This window comes from the organism of the source record quoted next, unplaced genomic scaffold (assembly GCF_019419815.1).
Source record: "Pyrus x bretschneideri cultivar Hongxiangsu unplaced genomic scaffold, Pyrus_bretschneideri_v1 Contig40, whole genome shotgun sequence".
Lineage (NCBI taxonomy): Eukaryota > Viridiplantae > Streptophyta > Magnoliopsida > Rosales > Rosaceae > Pyrus > Pyrus x bretschneideri.
The window spans coordinates 2,797,031-2,819,979 of NW_025999724.1; the positions used below are offsets into that span (position 1 = coordinate 2,797,031).

The 22,949-nt window shown below is 35.9% G+C and overlaps 1 protein-coding gene and 1 pseudogene across 2 annotated transcripts; one reads left to right on the plus strand and one right to left on the minus strand.

Annotated features, from left to right (window-relative positions):
• The first annotated feature begins 1,179 nt into the window (after positions 1–1,179).
• On the plus strand, positions 1,180–5,139 carry LOC103941344 (annotated as a pseudogene).
• A 514-nt stretch (positions 5,140–5,653) lies between these two features.
• Positions 5,654–8,976, minus strand: LOC103941345 (probable polygalacturonase). 2 transcript variants are annotated; one of them, XM_009351537.3, is made up of 6 exons: positions 8,823–8,976; positions 8,176–8,514; positions 7,410–7,530; positions 7,065–7,239; positions 6,754–6,824; positions 5,654–6,505 (listed from the first exon to the last, which is right to left on the minus strand). In XM_009351537.3, exons 1-6 carry the CDS (start codon positions 8,856–8,858, stop codon positions 5,796–5,798), a joined length of 1,452 nt encoding a protein of 483 aa, XP_009349812.2. In that variant the 5' UTR covers positions 8,859–8,976; the 3' UTR covers positions 5,654–5,795. The 2 variants fall into 2 exon arrangements, with proteins under 2 accessions (XP_009349812.2, XP_048421934.1); XM_048565977.1 differs by having other exon boundaries at positions 8,808–8,957.
• Between the last annotated feature and the right edge of the window lie 13,973 nt (positions 8,977–22,949).

Genomic DNA, 22,949 nt, shown 5'->3' on the forward strand with positions numbered 1-22,949 from the left:
AAAAAGTACAACAATTCCAAATGGGCCCTTAAGTTTGATTCTCGCTAAAGACGAATTTGAACTATATTATTGTTAGTCTATTATGAGACTTAATCCACTTTCTATCCCCTTAATAAAATAATATTGTTTGTTAAAAAAAAAAAAGAAAAAAAAGACCTCTTTCTTTTCAATTAAATTAATAGCCTGTCAAGCATTAAGCAACCAAGCAGCCTAGGACCAAGACCAAGTTGCAATGTGAAAGCAAGACTTTCCTTTTCCATAGTGCACGATATCGCTATCAACATTGCATATTCCAACCCCCACCCACCACCTTTCGATGCCCCTTTTTTCAAAGGGTATGCTTTTCCAATTACATCATGCATGCTTTTCCAGTTACATCATGCATTACAACCTAATCACTACTATCACATTTAATATCCCTGCTCAATCACAATTAACTCTATCCCTATCACAGCCAATAATATGCCCCAACATAAGAATGCGATTCAAGAGCCATACGTTTTTATTAGTATTATTATTATTATTATTATTATTTTTTTTTTTTTTTTTTTACATTTTTCAAAACAAGAACATTGGGGGTCAAGGTAACTTTTGGTGGTGGAAAGAAAAAACCCCAAAATGTAAACGAAAATTCTTCTACACTACACGAGAAGACTTCTGAGTTCTGACTATTCCCAAGATTGATTCTCAAAAGTTCAAAACCTAACACGCCATTTAAATTTTGATTATATTTTTGAAGAAATTTTTCAGTGTGATACCATGTGTTAATATACAAATAGTAGGATATGTGTGTTAAAAATTAATAATTTAAAAAATAAAATTTTCACAATCTATATAAAAATACGTGACGTAGCATGTGTGTTCTCGTCGTAATGAAAAATTTCACCTACTTTTGATCTAAACAAAGAAAAAGTAGGAAAAATGATGGTCATCCCAGAAAATCACAGACGCCACACCAAAACCTCACAAAAAAGAAAAGTAAAAGGTCCATTTTGTTTCTTCACGGGTCACCCAAGTTTCTCCAGGTCATAACCGCCTCCCTCGCTCTCTCTCTCCAGCCTCCATTTCTCTGGAATTTCCCCAAAAACCACCCCAAAACAATGTTAAAACCTTTCCAAACTTCACGTTAGCAGCAGCTCTCCTCCACAACTCTCTCTCTCTCTCTCTCTCTTGCTCACCTTTCTAGACCCGAAATCCTATCTGGGTTTCCACCCGTTTCGGATTCGGACCCCCCGGGCTGACCATGGACTCGAGCTCTGCTTCAGCAGGTGACCACAACATCAGAGGGGTGCTGACCCACGGCGGACGCTACGTTCAGTACAATGTCTATGGCAACATCTTTGAAGTTTCCAGGAAGTACGTCCCGCCTCTTCGGCCCGTCGGCAGAGGTGCTTATGGTATCGTCTGGTAAGATTGAATCTTTTCTGGGTTTTGAGCTTTCAGTTTAAATTTGTTATCTTTGGATTTGCTTTTGATGGTTTGATTGCTTTTGCTTGAATTCTTTATTGGGTTTGCTTTGGAAGTATCGATTTTTGATCGAAAATTGATTTGAGTTAGTTTGGTTCAAGAAGCGGGAAAAGCACTTTCTGACTCTGATCGAAATTTTAATCTAAGCATATGTGGATTTTGGTATTTTTGAGATTTTACTATGGATATTTATTTGCGTTTGTTAGAGATTGTTTTTGTGGGTTTTGTTTTCTTGTAGAGTTAGTGCGATTTCGGTATTTTGTGGTAGGGAGGTTTTGTTGGTTGGGGAATTTTGTGTATGTAATCAGAAAGAACTTAGGGTGTATGGAAGCTTAGTCAGTTTGCTTGTGTACAGTAATTGAGTTTTATTCATATTTCTGTGTGATCTAAATGAGATTTTGAAGTTGTTGATTTGTGTCTCTAAGCTGGGTTTAGTGATGTGCTATGTATCCTTTGGGTGGAAATTTTAGTCCACAAGATATACGCTCTGCTGCGCTCAACTAAGCCATTATCCTAGAAAATCAGGATCAACCACGTGAAGTTGTATTCCATGTTATTTTGGGTTGTCAACGTGAATGTTTTTGCCTATGAGCCTACTCATAGCTCCAATATTCATTCCATCTCTAATTGAAATCCTTCCTTGCAAATTCCACCCATATCGTTTTTCGTCTCTCCTTGCCCCTTCTTTCAGTTACTGAAATTGACTTATTCGTGGTATATGTCTCAATCTTATAGTGGCTTAGTGAAGTAGTGTGTCTCAGGCAATCTTTAGTTTTGGTCGGGTGAAGGATGTTTATCAATAAGAATTTTGTTTTCTATTCATTTGACTTACATCGTATGCTGTTATAACAAATTTGAAAGTAGATGATTTTTCTTGTTGCATCCAGTGCTGCTGTCAACGCTGAGACTCATGAGGAGGTAGCCATTAAGAAGATTGGTAATGCATTTGACAACAGAATAGATGCCAAAAGGACTTTACGAGAAATTAAACTTCTTCGGCACATGGATCATGAAAATGTAATTTTTTTTGTGACCTTTTGCTGTTCATGTTCCATGAGGAGCTCTTATATCATTTATGTACATCCTATGTAACAGGGCTTGCAGATATTTTTTGTTTGGCCCCTTAAATTAATTGTTTTTTCTTGAACATACGCGTAAAGAATTTTAGCTATAGTATGCAGTAAAACACTTCCTTTAGCATCTAAATAATTGTTTTTTTCGTGTTTGGGAAATGTTTTACTGCAATAAGCCCTGTCTTTAGCACCTAAATGAAATCTCCCATGGACTCAGTTCTCCCTGTTTGCACATATATTGATCAAAAACTTGAGAATGTTTCATGTGTTTCTGGAGTCAACAGCTTACAAGTTAGTTTGTTCTGCAGGTTATTGCCATCAAAGACATCATACGGCCTCCACAGAAGGAGAACTTCAATGATGTCTACATTGTTTATGAATTAATGGACACTGATCTTCATCAGATTATACGGTCCAACCAACCTTTGAATGATGATCATTGTCGGGTTGGCCTTCTTTTCTTAATTTTTGTTTTACTTTTTTTTGGTCAATCTGTTTATGTTATACTTGCTAGCCATTTGATTCTTGTAGTTAGTATTGTTGAGCATCCCATGGAAAGGATTTTTTTTTTTTAAAAACTTTTTCTCTTGATTTATATTTTGTTTGCAATGCCATTTGAATATAAATAAATGTTCTTGTAGTACGTATAAATGAGCATCATCAGGAGGGTTATAAGCTGTTGACATTAATTCCTTTTTTGTTTGTTTGTTTAAACAACCAAGATTCCATAGTTGGATTCCAGATTCTATTTGTTAGGTTACTGGTGATGGCAATACATGCTTGTCACTGATGTAGGTTGAATTAAGCAACTAATGAATATGGTACACACTCCCTTTCACCACTCAGTTTTATATGTACACACACTCCATCTTTCTATAGCTTGATAATAAATTGTGAGAAATGATCTTCTCAACTTAAAAACAAGGTTCCTTTGCTTTGTTAACCTGTTGATCAATGAGATGGCATGTTTCTTTTATTCTTTTGTGGGAACTTGAAAGATGGATCTACATTTCATTGCAAGTGTTCTGAACCTTTCATATTCGGAATGACTATAATATAGAAATTGTTACTTGTAGCTAGTTAAGAAAAATTCTCTGCATTTTAACCTTGATTATCAACCATTCTCATGATCATGATTTCTGTTTTACACGCCTGAGGTCTCACTAATATGTTTAAATTCCACCTTTGCAGTACTTTCTGTATCAATTGTTACGAGGGCTCAAATATGTACATTCAGCTGGTGTTTTGCATCGTGATTTAAAGCCCAGCAATTTGTTCATGAATGCAAATTGTGACCTTAAGATTGGAGATTTTGGTCTTGCCAGGACAACATCCGAAACTGATTTCATGACTGAGTATGTTGTTACTCGTTGGTACCGTGCACCAGAATTGCTGCTTAATTGTTCGGAGTACACAGCAGCAATTGATATATGGTCTGTAGGTTGCATTCTAGGTGAAATCATGACCAGAAAACCCCTATTCCCTGGCAGAGATTATGTACATCAGCTGGGACTCATAACAGAGGTATATGGTTTCTAGGTTTCTTGCTGATTTCTACATTACTAACATGTCTACTTTTAACGAGAAATCTCCAAAAACCTTTTTTCCACTTAACATGCGGAAGAGGTTCCATCTGATTTACATTTGGTTATGTTTCGAGTTTCAAGGCAGACGGTGCATAAACAGTACTGATTCTCTGACTAATATTAATAATGAATTTCTAATAAGATTAGTCTCTATATTTATGGGTGAGAAATAGACAATGAACACGTTTCATAATAATAATCTTTCAAATGATCTTGGCCAACTGGTGCAATGTTTTCCTTTTGTGTCCAACAGCTCTTAGGCTCACCTGATGACTCCAGCCTTGGATTTTTACGAAGTGATAATGCTCGAAGATATGTTCGACAACTACCTCAGTACCCAAAGCGGAGCTTCTCGCTTGGGTTTCCTAATATGTCTCCTAGCTCTATAGATTTGCTGGAGAAGATGCTTATCTTTGACCCAAACAGGCGCATTACAGGTATACTTCGCTATTGTGTTGCACTTCAACCAGTTTAGTTATGACATAAATGATATTAAGGATCTCAGAGTTCTGCAGGATTCCAATGAACTGGAACTTACCAGTTAGTATTCTTGTGTCTTTTGGCGGAAACATGTTGTGATATTTAATTCAAGAAACTGCAGTGCATGTTTTGTAATTCTCAAATACGGAATTCTGCAGTAACTTTTGTCACAGAACTTATTAATAGGTCAACTGGAGCCATTTTACTTCCTGATAATTTTCTTCTTTGTTAATTGCATTGACGGTTGTTTTTCTCTCCGGTACTTTGTAGTTGATGAGGCTCTTTCCCACCCATACTTGGCGCCTCTTCATGATATCAACGAGGAGCCTGTCTGCCCAATGCCTTTCAATTTTGATTTTGAGCAACCCTCGTTTACTGAAGAGAACATCAAGGAGCTCATCTGGAGAGAGTCCGTAAGGTTCAATCCAGATCCAATTCAATGAGGATCATGATATAATCTGTTGTATACTCTTAGAAACTAATCTCAAAACTGATTGCAATAGCTGAATCTCAAGGCTGCCTAGTCGGTGTAATCTACTAATCTGTGATTCTCTAGAGTTCCAATCGCTCATTGGTGCAGGTTTGTGCTGGTTAGCAGCTTATAATCCGATGAGGACTATCACCCAGCACCGTTGTAAGGCCCGACGGTGTTGCAGTTATATCTGTTTAGAATGCTAGGTCTGAATGTGGATGTTTGTAATGAAAAATCTTTGATTCTGTGTATTTTGTTTTGCCTTCAAGTTTGTTTCCGTTGTTAAGACTCCTACGAGACAATTCCGTGCTCTGCTTTCTTGGGAAAATCTAATAAAATGCTTGCTTAGAAACTACTGTCAATGGCATCTGAAATTTCGGATAGTGTTCATATTTGTTACCAAGATAAGTTACCGAAAGTTTGACAGGCCCTTTTCTTTTACGAAGGGGAAGTGGTTTCCGCACACATTTTTTCTCCTCTACACCTATGTTTATTTTTAGCATTTGCATTGAACAAAAGAAAGGAGAATCGGGGGACAAAACTAAACAGGGGTGCGTCGAAGAAGAAAGAGGGTATGCGGCAATCATTTCACTTCCGAGTTCATGTAACGGAAATATTGCTGGAGGGAAAACATGGCAAAGTTTTATGGCGGTCTGATAGTTTAGCTTTTAACAGAAGACTGAAAAACATAGTAATGGTACACGATCTTAGGATTGTTTACAGAGAGCTCATCCTATATGTACACTGTTTGAGCTCTACCCGGTCAATCGGCAGATCATCTGCAGGAAAATCACAAGCTTTGGCTTTCTCAGCACCCTGATCCGGCAGCAGATCACAAGGGCGAGGAGTCACGCCGCTCGTGATCCCCTCAATGTCGGTGCACGTCCATGGCTGCTTCTTCGCCTTCACCGCCAGTCCAATCGTCACATTCGAGATGCAAATCCCGGTAAACGGGTGGTCCGCAATGCCTTCTAACCTTGCAGCCATTGTGACATTATCGGCCACCATGTCCATGTAGTTAATATTTTTGATCTCAGGCAGTGCATTTTTATCATATTTGTCATCAGCATGTGACCCGTAATTGCCGGTCATCCAAAACGCCCATTTCATTGTGTGCATGGTGAATCTCCTCGCGTATATGTCTTTCACGTACCCTCCTCGCCCTACGGCGGTCTTGATCCGGACACCCGATTCGGTATGGATGGCCACTATGTCTTCAGCTCGGACGTCTTGGATCCCGCCGGACATTTCACTGCCTAGGGCAATGGTGGCGCTGTAGGGCGAAATGCATGTGAGACGTCGGACTACTAGTTGTTTTGTAGGCATTCCAAATGCAATTCCGTACTCATCCCAACCGCTCTTAACAGCTACACAATCATCCCCAGAGACTATGTAGCAGTCTTCAATTCTTGTATTGGTGCAAGAATCTGCATTTGAAATTGCCAAAATATTAATGAATTAGTATATTTTTAATGATAATTATGTACTTAATTGGACCCCATTAGGCATAATTTGGCCACTTAATGATTCAGTTGAAAAGAGTAAAAGTCTAGTACTGTTGTGGCTAAAGTAAATATAATTTAATCTAAACCACGAAAAGCGAGATTTAAATTTCGGTGGAGAGGGGAACCATTGAATATGACAAGGTCTGCAGATGATGTTACAGTTGACTAACCTGGGTTGATACCGTCTGTGTTTGGAGATGAAATTGGAGCTATAATAGTAATCCCTTTCACGAGAATATTACTGCATAATTTCAAAATCTTAATCATAAGATAACCTTAAAAACTTTGAAAACACTAATCAGGCCGATGATTGAGTGCCATGTGGCTGAACTCGTACATGCTCACAAGTGACAGTCAACTATTGATGCAAGTTGATTTCACAATGCATCAACAGCTGGTAGGCCACTTAGATGCGCTTGGCCGACAATTAATAAAATGTATCACAAAAAGTTTCTTTTGGTGGGTAGGCATGTTTGGTTACCTGCTATAAACAGGATGGACATTCCATGATGGAGAATTTAGGAGAGTTAGGTTTGAGATTTGGACATCGGTTGAGAACATGACTTCGATCAGGTAAGGGCGGGTGTATTTTAGCTTCTTCTTGTGGAACTGTTGCCACCAGAACTCACCCTGCCCATCAATTGTGCCATTGTCACCTAACGAGCAAAGGACCTCAATAAATTTAGTCATTTATTCGAATAAAATAATTACGATGGTTGGGGATGTCATGCCTAGCTAATCGATATATGCGTAACGCATTTAGTCGACTAGCTACTCACATCCCGCAACTATCTAGAATTGAATTGAATCACATAAATTAGGTTACCTGTAACAACGACATCAGTGAGATTTGTTCCCCATATGAGACTGGTGTACCTTCCAGCTGCCGCATCTCTTCCTCGACCGTAAGATGGGAGGGCTTTGAGCACAGGCCATTCATTAATGTCCTAAGACATATTTCATTATTTGAGTTAGTAAACCAAACCAACAGAATTCATTACATAATTTTGGAATTTTTGGAGATTATTCTGTGCTTACGTCTAAAACTACGTCATTTTAGGATAGTTAATACTAAATCTAAAACCTATAACACTTTTTTTTTTTTTCGCAAGTTAGTAATTTTAATACTCAACTCCGTGACTGAAAAAAAATTGTAATATATTAGCCAAAAGAGGAGCTCAAAATCGGGACCCTTCTTTTTTTGATAAACTTAAAATTCTAAATCTTTTTTTATACAAATAATATTCTACTTGAAACTAATCAGAATTATTGTGAAAAAGTATTTAAACTCGGATGCCCAAGAAAGAATACACTTGCTCTAACCAACGCGTCTACGCTTGCCCACGCCTTTAAACTAAAGCCCTAAACCTTAAACTCCAGATAGTGTTGTTTTAGTCGAAGTCTTGTATAATTTAAGCCAACATCCAAATCCCTCTAATGTAAGTTGTAACAAAAGAAAATCTAATCTTTTTGTTGTTAAGTCCCTTTATCACAAATAGTTTCAACATGATTAAAATGCACAAATGGGAAATATGTGTGTATATGCATGTTTGAGAAGAAAGAAAAAAATTAAGAGAGAGAGAGAGAGAGACTTGAGAAGCGAGGAGAACAGCATCCTTGTGGAGATAGAGAGTGAAGTGGCTGGTGAGGTTGAAGCTCCCCGTCAGCCACTTCCCTGCCGGAACAAAGAGCTGAGCACCGCCCTGTGTTTCATACTGGCTCAGCTGACTGACGGCGGCATGAAAAGCCTTTGTGTTTGATGTCTTTCCATCTCCAACTCCTCCAAAATCAGTCAGCGAAGCACTGTGAGCTCTGCAGTTCATTGCAGTGTACTCAAACGATTCAAATATTTTGCCCTTTGCCCTTCTGCTCTCAGCCCCTCTTAGCATGGCCACCACAACAAGTACCACTAGCACTAGTTTAATAATCACCTGAGAAATTAAGAAACAATTAGGAAAATAGAAGGAAAAAAAAAAAATCTCATTAGCATTTTTGTTTAAGTTTTTGTTATCAAAAGTGATTTACACACTCCCTTCCTTAATTTTGTCATTCAATTTTCCGTTGATTTATTCAATCCAACGGCTAGAATGCAAAGAGGATAGTGCAAAAAATGAAAAAGAAAAGACGAGTTACTTAAATTTGAAGAGAAAATGCATAATAAATTGATGTTTGGTTGGTGAGAAAATGCAGGAAAATGAAATAAAAGAGAGGGAGAGAGAGAGATGATTTGACGTTTTACTTGGGTTTTCATAGGACTCCTCCCCAACAGCTCCATTGTAGATAAAAGGCAGCTTGGAATTTGTTTTGGTTGTTGCGGAGTATAAAATCAATGGGGGGTATTTATAGGGTTATGGTTCTGTTGTGAAAAGTTAGCATGATTATTCTGCTATTGGACCGTTTTCTTTTCTTATCGTAGAAAACAAATCACCAAATGAAACTTCAGTTGCATTTTATGTATTTAATATTATTTATTTTGATGATCTTTATCTTTTACATTACCACCAATAAAGAACAACGGTTATAACAGTCTCTCTTTTTAAACTTGGAGAAAAATGACTTCATCACTTGTTAAGTTCGTTTCTTGCACGAATAATTTATTCTCCAAAATATATTAAAAAATTACCGTGATCATGATCATGAGCAAGTCTATTCTCCAAAATCTATTAAGTCTTCTATAATTATAACAAGTGATTATATTAAGGGTTCATTACAAATAGGCCCTTAAAACTCATATTAAAAAAAAAAAAACAAAAACTCATATTTTTTTTAGAAAAAACTCACCATAAACATCCAACAAAAACTCAAAATTCAAATAAACTGCCACGTGAGAATAAAAGTAACTTACTATTACAAATGATTGACAACTTATGCCACATTCCTTCTAAATTATTTCTCACTCACACTTGAATTTTGACTCCAATCAAGGCATTAGAAACAAATTAATCATGCTAATGATTTTTTTTAGTATTTGTTTTTAATTTTCCAACAATCTAGCATTGTTCAATGGAATCATTTTTCATATAAATTGATTTACCTACTAAAGTAATTTACTTACTGCATTATTTATTTATAAGTAGGTAAACTAAAATAATTTACCTACTCCTTATTATATATGTAATTGTCAAAACACAATACTTAAGTAGGTACACCAAGATATAAACTAATTTACTAATATTCTTGAATTGTCACTAGATATCATTTCCATAAAAAAAGTTAATACAATATTCTATTGGAAAAATATCAATGATACTTATATTTTTGAATTCTCACTTAGATATCATTTCCATAAAACGTAATAATTTACCTAAATCTCACGTGTGCTAAATTTTCAAGCCTAACACTTAAACAACACAAATCGGGTGACATGGAACATATATGGCTATTGGGTTTCACACATGAGACAATTTGGCCCTGATACCACGAAAAAAATTAAGGTTCTACTATAAAACTAATTGGCAATACGGGGAGTAACCCAATCTCTTATAATCAATCACATGCAAGATCTCTTTTTTATCTAATGTGGGATTCACTCAACAAGGTGCTCCAAATTTGGAAATTTAATCTAGACGTCAGAAGTAATCAATGTTAATGAATTAATTGTCTTGGTGAACAAGACACTAATTCTTTTTTGATCAATTACGTTTTGAGTTTAAATTTCTCCTCTCGTAATATGGTTGAGAATATGGTGAGAATAATAAATATTGTTTATAATCATACACACACACACATATGTAAATATCATTTTCACCCCTAGTTTAGTAGTTTATTAGGCACAAATTAACAATTTAACTTCCTAGATTTTGTAACTCATGAGCCTGTGACATTTTAAGGATATTTGTGGTTTTGAGCCTTGAATTATTATTGCATAGGAAAGTGGTTAGTGGATCCCACTCTTGATGCACCTTCTTGAAGTTTGCATATATTCATCCAATCTCGTGATCTCGTCGCTTTCACTCCTCATACTTGAGCCTAGTGTCCAGACAGACAAGGATTGGATTGCCAGTGCCGACCCACTTCGTGGATTCACGGGTCTCAAACTCGTGGCCCCCACATTAATTTACCCTATTATATTATAACGTATGAATGAATTTGTAATTAAAAAAGGTAACATGTATATTGGTGTCTATTGCATTTGTAGTTGAACAATGGAACAAACCGTCTGTGTGTATATATTATATGAATCATGGTTTGGACATTTGTGTTACATGTTTTCATTTGTTAAGGTTCATCAAATGTCTACATTTCTGTAATTTCATGATTTTAATTTCGATGTGAGGAAAAAACTTATGTTGAAACTTTCATGCCACACAACAAGATTTTACACATAATGTAGTTAAAACGTATAAAACAGGATAAGTTGCAGCTGCACATTGCTATGCATCACTTGAGAAGGTTGAAAATATTGTAACGTTGTATTAAATGTAAACTGAAGAAAGTTGAGTTTTACCATAAAAATAATTGTTAATGGAGAGTAGGTCAATTACTTATAAGCATATACAAGGTCCCTTCTTTTCTGATATGAGATTCATACTCTTAACACGCCCCCTCACATGTAGCGAGTTTTCAAGTCTAACACGTGGACAATGCAAACAGAGTAACGTGAAGCACGTGTGACTATTGCACTTTTTACGAGGGACAACCTACTCTAATACTATGAAGAAAGTTAAGGTTTCACCATAAAACTAATTAGCAACATAAAAAATAACTCAATTACTTATAAGTACGTACAAAGTCTCTTTTTTCTTTATGTTGAATTCATACGCTCAACATAAACCAATCCCCTCCTAATTATTTCCTACTTCAAGTGTTTTGGATGGATGATAAAGTCCAAAAAATAAAAATAAAATAAACATAAGAACTGTGAAAAGGACCCTGCAGACAACCCGTGAAGGCTGTTGGAGGATAAGTTCTGACCATGAAATAGAATGGAAGTTTGGCTTCTTGCTAGGAAAGAGATGGAATATAAAAACAATACAGAAACTAACACTATTATTGCAGTTCGTATGAGCTCTGCCACAGAAAACGGGTAACATAAGATAGGAAAACAACTCATATAACATGGGTAGACTGTAATTGGTGTTCTATATCAATGAAATAAGGACAAGTTGACAAGAATTTACACACATATCCATTTATTTGACACGAAAAACTACAGTGACAAAACTGTAATAATTATTTGTAACATATAACTTCTTCTCCTGACATAAATTACACTCACAAGATTTGTTATTCACTCACGAGAGCCTTCGAACCCAAAAAAAGGCAAAAAGTCGAAAGCAGTATATTCCGAGTGGGGGGTTTGGCATAACGTGGTTGAGACTTGAGAGTTGAAAATGAAATAAAAACACTCTCTCTCTTCACGCCCTAAAAGCTATCCATCTTTGTTCATATAATGCCTTTCTGGTTCAAAAGGAATCTTCTTGGTCATATTTTCGCCTTGGTGGATGATATTTTTTGGTGGAAACAATATAGTACTATAAAATAATAGATATTCGAGTTAGATTAGTTGATCACAATATTATGCTCGATTTTTACACTTAAGTTTAAATCTTTTTTTTTTTTTTAACTCACAAAATAGAATATGAGAGCAAATCGATGGTTACAAGATCAACTATCCTCTAATCAATTGAATTATTAGTATTTCAAGTATTTGATTATAGAGTAAGAAATCATAATAATTCAAATACTCGTGTATTAAGTCAGGAATTGAAATAATTTGAGTACTCATAACTAAACATGTTACGAAACGTATCGCTGATTCTCAGATTCTCAGGAGCAACATATAGTGAACATAGTCATCACTACTGTGATGTCGTGATTTACCAATACAATGTTACTGTAACAATTTTGTATCGATATAATATTAAATTGAAACGTGGTGTAGCACTAAATCACTTTAAATTAATGTACCTCATGATTCAAAGAAAGTACAACACAGTTATTGGTCCTTTCCTTTCGTCCTTTGGTGGATGATTATTCTTGGTGGTGACTATATCTGTTTTTTTTTAAATTTTTTAATTTTTATTTTTAAGAGACGATAGTATCTACATTAAAAAGATGGAGGGTACGCTTAATCTCACAATGGGCTAATAGTATTGTGTTTCAAATTCGTCTTTAACGAGATTGAGCCTAAGACCTTTCATTTATAAGTGAAGAGAATTATCATTAGATCGTAATTCTAAATGATCTGATAGTGACCATATTTTTGAAAAAGAAAAAACTAATTGTACACACTTGTATAGACGTTGGAGACAAAATAATTCCTTATCCATATGAGGATTAGCCACACCACGCTTAGGAGTCTGGTAATTCGCCACTATTTGCAGCTTTTTTCTTTGTACAGAATCCAGTCATGGTGCTTCGTTATATTAATATATGCATTTTGTTAGTGGAGAAGTAAGTGGACCACCGACCGACCACACTTGGTTCTTGTTACTTGATCCAAGTTATAAGGTTGTTGTGGCTTCTCTGAGTCCTGGTCCATGCAACCCCGAACAAAGTTTTCATTTGGGGGTTTGTGTTATATTCTCAAATTTTGCCATCATCTGTATTTTCGATACGGCATTTTAAGTTACGCTGGGTCCTTCATCGTCTTGATCAACCGATTATAAGAAGCTAGAACTCTGCTTCAATTAACTGACATACACACATGTACGAAGCCTTTAAAGGAAGATATTTTTATTTTTTTATTTTTATAAAAATAGAAATTAGTTGTGCGGTCAACATTACTTTGAAGTTTAACTATCTGAACTATCTATTTTTCAAGTTGCACATAATAGATCATCCTTACAAAATATTAGCCAAATTGGAAATATTAAGGCATCTAATTGAGCTCAAAGAAATTAACGAACATTTTGTTCTCTAAGAAACATTGAAATTTCATTGTTATAATTAAACAAACGGTTTCTGATTAAATTGAATTTTTTTAAGGATGATCTATGAATCAAGACTTACAAAAATAGATGATTCGGATTGTTAAAATTCGATGTGGAGTGGGTTTCACAACTAATTCCCATTTTTTGAAAAAATGGATACCCCTCTCCTTAGACCATCTTCAACCATTGAATTAAAACCTAAAATTTTTAACCCAGAAAATTTAGGTTTTAACTCAAAAACAGTCTTTTTGCTCCAATTTTTGTGGGTTAAATTTTTAGCTCGAGATTATTAAAGGATGAATTTAGAATAACATTTTTGTCAGAGTATCATTTTTTTCTTAAATATTTATGTAGACAATTTTAATTTAGTTTTATGAACATTTTAACCAAAAAAATATTGAGATTCCAATAAATATTGAATGATTACTAAACTGACACTATGAAACTTGTGGAACACTATGTGAAACACATTAAAGAATTCTTTTTAATTATTTTAGTTGTTGGATTTAAATTTGGACCATTAGGTCTCTTTTTTACTGTTGGATTTGATTATATTATATTTTAGTTGTTAGATTCAATGTATTTATAAATATAAAACTAAAAAAAAAATACCCATATATGGTGGGCCAACCCACTAAACTAGAGGGGAATCTTGGCCTAAATTTGTTCCGTAAATGAGTTTGGGTTAAAAATTATATTTGCCTCAAGGGTTGGAGAAAGTTGAGGTAAGTTTAGAACCTAAAATTTGAATTTTACTCCAAAGGTTGGAGATGGGCAACCTTATTTGGTATTGAATTTGTCATCTATGATATTCGAACCTAAGATCTCTCACTTACAAGAAAAAGGAATACTCTCAAACCGTACTACTGAGTAGCATAAGAAGTAGTGTCTTAGAATTGAAGAAAATAAATAAAGATTAAGTTTTAGGAATAACTATATTCTAATTATGAGTCTATCTATATATTTAGAATGCATGGCACATTCCTTCCCTACTCCTTTGCAAAAAGGTTCAGCACAGGCTTTGCTCAATGGCCAAGAATCCTTGAGCCCACTTTTGTTCCATTGGTCTGGACCATTGGGCTTTTGTCTAAGAGATGTCGAGAAAGAATCCTTTCTTCACAGATTTTGAAAGGTTTTATTTTTTATTGAAAACAGGATAGGAATAACATTTCTTGGGCAAAGATGTCACAATAGTACAAGGAAGCCTACACTGAGGCAAGCAACATTAGACCAACAAAAAACCAAGCAGCAAAGGGGGTTAAAGAGTAAAGATGCTAAAACCGAGTTCGAGCGTCGCCCCTCCCCTGCCATAAAAGATTAAGGGGGACAAGGCAATCCATCCTTATTTAAAACAAAAACCAACGAAGATGGAGGTCGATTGACCCAAGTGACATTACACATCTCCGTATTACTATGCGACGCTAACCTGTCCGCCGCCAAATTGTCCGATCTTGGGACCCAAGACTAGTGATAGCCCTAGAAAGAGTTCTCTAGCCTCAAAACTTTTTCCAAGGTAGGAAATGCTTCCTATCTGCCAGATTCCAACGAAGTTGATAATGAAGAAATGGAGTCCTTTGAATCATATTCAACAATCACCCACTGGTGACCCAAAGCAAGAGCTAGTTTGCAACCTCTCAAATAGAAATAGACTCTGCCGTTGCCACATTAGGAGCTTGGAGTGCATACCGAGTTGGGATCTTTATTGTGAATGAGCTTATTGTAGGGGATGGAAAATGGGATGTACCCATCATTAATTTTATGTTCTCAGCTGATGAGGTGAGCTTAATCAGATTCATTCCCCTGCACAAGTTCTCTGCTATTGACAGATTGGTTTGGCACTTCGAAAAAAAAAGGGCAGGTTCACAGTAAAAAATGCTTACCACGTTGCACTGTGAATGGCTTAGTCCTAAGATCCAAGTAGCATCATCATCTACGTCTCACTCTCCATATGGTGTTCTTTGAGATATGTTGTGGAAGGCCTGCATCCCACCTAAAGTCAAAATAACAGTTTGGAAAATCATATTCGACATAATACCTTCAGGAGCTAATCTCCAATATCGGTATATTATGGTGGAGCCCTCGTGCATTCTTTGTGGCATGGCTTGGAATCTAACATCCACCTATTTTTATTGCCCTTTTGCGAAGAGTGTTTGGCTTTCTTCATGACTAGGTGTTAGTCCACCCTCTTAGTTCAGAGGTTCGCTGCTAAAGTGGGTCTTCCACATCTTCCAGATTTTTAGTCAAACAGAGTTTGGTGGTTGCTTAATGGTATTTTGGGCAGTATAGACTGCTAGGAAAGCTAAATTATGGGAAAATGATATGAATCCTTGCCCCAACCTTGTCGCTAGGCACGCAATGGATTGGTAGCAAGAATTCCTGCAAGTCATTTTGTTGGAATAGATCACAATCACAAGTATGGGTTGTAATTATCACTATAGCTAAGTTATGGGTTAAAGTGATGGCTACGACCTTTCAACTTGTCATCTCATCTCTTGTTCAACCATACTTCTTTTTTTTGTCAATATTGTTCCTAAAATCTAGGCATTTCCTTACTTGTTGTTATTTGGTTAGTCCTTGTTTGTTCGGTTTTTAGGGTAGAAATCATGTAATGGCTGAGGTCCACTGTTTTGTAGTTTGTTTCTCCAGCTCTTTAAAAGAGCTTGTTTCTCTTCTTGGAAAGTTTATGATCAATATACAAACCTTGAAATTCAATATGGTATCAGAGCAGTGACCATAGTGGCATGTCTCTGCATATCTTCTTTAACCTTTTTGTTCTCACATAGCCGTTTCAAATGGCTGAGGAAAATCCTTTCAGTCCTGATGATGCGATCTCTAGTGTTTCACCCACTTTAAATTTTACCGAAGTAGAAGTTAATCCAAATCAAAGACTCAGTTCAGTTTTTTTGAATGAGTTCAACTATCTTCCATGGTCTCGAGTAGTTTCACTTGCTCTCGGTGGAAGATCAAAGCTTGGTTACATGAATGGAACCATTTAGGCACCTGAAATCTCATATCCTCTATATGAGGCATGGCTATGCAAGGATTAACTTGTTATGTCATGGCTTCTCAACTCCATGGAGAGGAAGCTAGCTGAGATTTTCAGCTACTCAGATTTTTTTTTCCAGCTCTGGGAGAATGTCCACGAGATGTATGGAAATCAAAACAATGCTGCTCGAATTTTTCAACTAAAAAGGAATCTTGCAGGTTTGCAACAAGAAAGTAAGTCTTTTGTTCAACACTTGGGTGATATCAAGAGTATGTGGAATGAGCTTGATGTGTACAGACTTCACATCACATATACTTTCGTGCTTTTGAAGAGAGCTGAAGAAGATAAGATTTTTCAACTTTTGGCTAGTCTTAGCTCAGACTATGAAGATCTATGTAGTCACATTCTGATGAACAATGAGTTGCCTTCCTTCTCAAGTGTATATGCCATTATTCAACGTGAAGAAACTCGAAGGACGGTGATGAATCTTGAAACCAAAAACAGCTTGCCTGAATCTAGGGCATATTTTTCCAACCACAAGTTCTTGGATGGTAGAAGAGATAAGGGTAGAAAGTTTGACCTGAAGTGCAAACATTGCAACTATGGTGGGCATACCATTGACAAATGTTGGATTCTGCATCTTGAGATCAGGCCAAACTCCCAGAAGAATAAGGGGTTCTAGAGAAACTCACAACCATCCTTATACAAGGCTAATCATACAGCTTTAGCAACTCTTCCTTCCTCGAGTGAAAGTTTACTTGACTTCACTTCAAATCTAGTAAACTTGATCAACGAGTTTGCTGTTTATTTACAAGGAAAACAAAGAAGTGGAGATCTAGAGAACACAACTGGACTGAAATTGAAAACCTTACTGCCTTGCTAAGCAAATTTGGTGGGTACGTTGCTGATTCTGATTATGGCGGCTCAAGTAAACAGATTCCAGGTATATTGAAAGCTTTCTCCACTGCTTTAAATACTAGGATTGTGCATGATTATTAGATAATAGAATCAGGAGCCACATAGCATATGACAAACAAATCTTCACATTTATATGACTTTGAAAAAATGAAAAACTCTTCACAAGTGTCAGTAGCAAATGGTAAGAGTGTGTCAGTGTGAAAAAATGGAAAATTAAGTTGATCTCTGATCAAATAGAGTCAACAGCCTTATATGTTCCTTCTTTTCCATTTCACCTTTGTCAGTAGGAAAAATCACAAGACAACTAAATTGTCATGCTATTTTTTCTTCTAATCAGGTCATCTTTCAGTATATAGTCACTAAGAGGAAGATTGGTGAGGGTTTCTTCCTAAATAGGTTGTACTATCTTTCAAAGGATCTCCCAAACCTTAATAGTCTTAAAGTCAGCTTAAGCCCTTCTTAGGAACAACTACTTTGGCATCACCGTCTTGCTCATTCTTCAAACCATGTTTAGTCCATTTTGTTTCCCACAATGTGTAAAAGTAGTTTGGAGTGTGATACTTGTCACTTCTCAAAGTCTACTATGTTACCTTTCAATTCCTCAATGTCTAGAGCTAGTAAGTTGTTTGAGCTTGTTCATTTAGATATGTGGGGAGCTACAATTGAATCTTTTGATGGTTATGAATACTTTGTAACATTTGTGGATGATTATTCAACGATTACTTGGTTATACCTTTTAAAGTGCAAGAGTGAAGTCATGAGTGTGTTTAAAGATTTTCATAAACTTGTAACAACTCATTTTGGTTGTCATATTTACACCTTAAGGTCTGACAATGACACTGAGTACATGTCAAATAACATCACAATACTTAAGTTCCAATGGGATATTTCATCAAGCAAGTTGTGTTGGCACTCCTCAATAAAATGGAGTGGCCAAGAGAAAAAATAGGGATTTGCTTGAGAAGACTAGAGCCTTAATGTTGCATATGAATGTTCCCAAGAAGCTTTGGTTTAAAGAGGTGCTTTCTGGTACCTATTTGATTAATAGACTGCCTAAGAGGGTGTTGGATCAAAAATCACCTTACGAAGTCATGAAAGGAAGAAAGATTGACTTGTCTCATTTGAAAGTTTTTGGTTGTACTTGTTATGTTCATATTGCTTCAATGCATCATGACAAGCTTAATCCAAGAGCTAGCAAATGTGGTTTCTTGGGATATTCTTCAACACAAAAAGGTTACAAGTGCTACAATCCTTCCTTAAGGAAAATCATTGTCTCAAGGGATGTAAAGTTTGATGAAACTACACCTTTGTTTAAACAATCAGTGGAGGATTTAAGTCAGGGGGAGAATATCTTCAAAATCTTCCCTTTACCAAGTCCAACAACTAGTGATGAAAAAATATATATGTCCATTGATAGAGAATACAGGAATCCTCTAAGTCATAAAGAGGAAACCTTGCTACACTCATCAATTCAATCACCTACATCTCACTCACCTCCTGAGGATCCAGAACCACCACCTGCTTTGCCTCAGGGAAGAAGAAACCCTTCTCGTGATCATCACCTTCCTTCAAGACTGCTGGATTATGTGATTTACAATGCAAGGTATCCAGTTGATAAGTACCTTTCATACCAAAGGATGACACTAAAGCATGCAACCTTCTTCAATTTCATATCAAATGCTTCTGAACCAAGACATTTTCAGGAGGCAATGCAATAAGATAAGTGGAAGAAAGCTATAGAGGAAAAGTTGAAGGCCTTGGATGACAATAAAACTTGGAGTGTTATCAAACTACCACCAGGATAAAGGGCATGGGAAATAGATGGGTGCACAAAACCACGTTTCACTCTGATGACACCTTGGAAAGACACAAGGCTAGACTGGTAGCTCGTGGGTTTACTTAAACGTTTGGGGTAGATTACAAGGAGACATTTGTTATTGTAGCTAAGATAAACACAATTCAAGTGTTGTTATCTGTTACTGTTAACCATGCATCGCCTTTATATCAAATGGATGTAAAAAATGCATTTCTGAATCAGTGAACTTGAAGAAGACGTTTATATGAAATACTCTCCTGGTCATCCTTAATCCAGTAACTCGGAGTTAGTCTGCAAGCTGCACAAATCCATTTATGGATTAAAACAATCCCCTCGTGCTTGGTATTCAAAGTTAAGTTCAGTTCTTGAAGAAGTTGGCTTTAAGAGAAATAATGCTGATTCATCTTTTTTTGTTTGAATTTGTTCTAGTGGAACCTTAGTGGTTCTTATTTATGTGGATGATCTCATTATCACTGGTGATAATGCTAGTGAATTGTGTTAAGAACACCCTCAAGCAAAAATTTGTCATCAAAGACCTTGGGACACTCAAATATTTCCTTGGCATTGAAATGGTAACTTCTAAGAAGGGACTGTTTTTGAATCAACGAAAGTATATTCTCGATTTATTTCAAGAAGCCGATATTGTTGATTGCAAACTTGTATCTACATCTCTTGACTACAAATACAAAATGATCATGGATGGAGGAACACTCACTGATATCAGTTACTACCAAAGGTTAGTTGGGAGACTTATTTATCTTATAATAACAAGGCCTGACATTGCCTTTGCCGCCAATCTTGTGAGTCAACTTATGCATTCTCCAACAATGGATCATTTGCACGTTGTTAAGAGAATACTGTAGTACTTGAAAGGGTTTGTGGGACGTGGTCTTTTGATGCAAAACAATGCTCACACTCATATCCTTGGTTACACTGACGCGGACTAGGTAGGAAACTCCTTGGATTGCAAGCCAACTGCTGGTTTTTGTATCTTTATTGGAGGTAATTTGGTAAGTTGGAAAAGTAAGAACCAAAGTTGATTGCTCGATCTAGGGCTAAGGCTGAGTATAGGGCTATAGCAACTACTGCTTGTGAATTAATCTAGCTCAAACGCCTTCTGTCTGATTTAGGGTTTCTTAGCTCTTAACCAATGACTCTCATGTGTGATAACCAAACAGCTATGCATATAGCTTTTAATCTTGTTTTCCATGAGAGGACCAAGCACTTCGAGGTTGACTACCATTACATTCATGAAAAGGTTCAATCAAAGATCATACAAACTCGTTACACTTCGAGTTCTAGTCAGTTTGCTGATCTCTTCACCAAGCCACTGACGACTGCTTTCAAGTCTTTTGTCCAAGCTTGGATCAATCAATCTCTTGATCCAAGCTTGAGGGGGAGTGTTGGAATAGATCACAATCACAAGTATGGGTTGTAATTATCACTATAGCTAAGTTGCGGGTTAAAGTGATGGCTACAACATTTCAACTTGTCATCTCATTTCTTGTTCAACCATACTTCTCTTTTTGTCAATATTGTTCCCTAAAATCTGGGGTTTCCTTACTTGTATATTGTTATTTGATTAGTCCTTGTTTGTCTGGTTTCTAGGGCAGAAATCATGTAGTGGTTGAGGTTCACTATTTTGTAGTTTGTTTCTCCAGCTCTTTAAAAGAGCTTGATCTCTCCCTTGGAAAGTTTATGATCAATATACAAACCTTGAAATTCAATACATTCATCAACTTGCCACCATGGAGCGTTAGGCTGGCTACCATCAATGGTCTAAGGCCTCGCTGGGCAAATTTAAGGTTAATGTGGATAATGCTTGGGATGGACCTTTGTCTGCTGGTGGGGCAGGCTTCGTTTTTAGAGATTACAATGGTAACTTTTATTGGCACTGCTTCGTTTGTTTTCTAGGAGGTTTTCTCTTCGATGCAGATTGAAGCTGAAGCAGTTAGAGCAGGGCTTGAGTTGGTGAAAGAAAGGGGCTTACAAAATATAGTTTTTGAGAGTGATTCGCTTTAGATCATCTCCGCTTTGAAAGCTTTCCTCTATGGATTTGTCTATGGTTGTACCTATTATAGAGGATGCCAAATTTCTTATGCAAATGATCACTGAAGTTTCTTTCGCCCATATTCGCTGACAAGCAAACTCCATTTCTCCTAGAATTGCTAGGTTTGCTCTCCATTCCAGAAGCAATTGTATTTGGTTCGATGAACCTCCTTTGTTTATCTGTGATCTAATTCAGGATGACCTCTCCATTCTATGTACTTCTTTGCCTAGTTTGGCCTTATCATTGAAATGTGTCGCCTTTTATCAAAATAAAAATAAAAATAAAAATTATTTGACATCACATTTTTTCATATGTCAAATTTGACATATAAAATTCATATGTTAATTCACAAGAATTGACATATTTGTTGAAGCTTATTTCTACCTTTAAATTTAATTACATAACATTTCACTTAAGATATGACATCTTATTTGAAAATAATCTAACGTTGTTTGTAAGAGTCTTTCGAAGATGTTCTAACAAAGACAAATTTGAGTTTAAACTTGTAATTGCCAATGCCTGAGAGGGACTCCACTCCAGAGAAGGACATCACCGCACATCATACCTACTCTAGTCGGTCAATATGACACCAGTAAAACTCACGGTTGAGATGCTTCAAAATCACCCACTATATTAGCGGTCCAGACTCGAGATAAAAATTCATAGAAAGCCTGTGACATAAGCCAAAAAAGAAACGTTTGTCCAATATCAGGTTTCGGAAAGTCCATGTCTTTTGAGTTTTTATTTAATCTAATATTAAAATACGTTTGCCACTTAGAACTACAGTATAGTGATATTTTTCTTTATCTATAAATGAAAGGTCTTAGGTTCAATTCTCGTCAAAGGCGAATTTGAACCATATTATTGCTAACTTATTGTGAGGCTAAGCTCACTACCTTTCTATTAGTGTAGATAATATTAATTGTTCAAAAAAAAAAAATGTTAACATGCGATTAGTCTCTTTAATTATTGAAAAAAGTCATGTCTAACGAGTCAAGACTCAAGTATTATCTTCTTATTGTTTAGTTGTCACCGCTATTCGAATTTACCTCCCTTTTCACTTTACCATTTCAAGGTTACCAAGAACAGAGGGGATACATTTTGAAACATTTTCTCGTGATTCTTATTTTGTAATTTTTTTTCAAGGATCCGAGCAAATTATATTTTAATTCACTATTCATCAATATTCATTGAAAAAAAATTAGATAAATTTAAAATTATTATGATATTCATTTGTAGTGAAAAAGTGGACGAATACGGCTTTACAAAAAAACACTTAAAATGACTACCATTAAATCCAATGGTCATATGGTTTTGGATTTACGTACTTTTTGTAGAGATATGGTATTTGAGAGAAGATTTAAAATTTAAACGGTTAGATCGTTGAAATACATTATGAAGTAGTCTCAACAAATGTGTATAAAAAAATATTTGAACATAAGACCTTAACAATGTTACGCTTTAATTTTAGAGAGCTTTAATGAAACACTCCAGGTACTGTTTATTGTTAACGAAAAATCATATTTTTATCTTTTCCTAATACTATTCACTACACATTTATTTTTCATTTGTTAATTAAAACTAAAGTTTTTTTTTTTTTTTGAAATTTTCATTAATTTTCCTTTAATTTTATAAGTAGAACTTCACTGTAACAAACTCATTTTGCACCACCACTCTTAAAATATAGGGTGAGCAGCTTAAACATTTTTACTATATATATA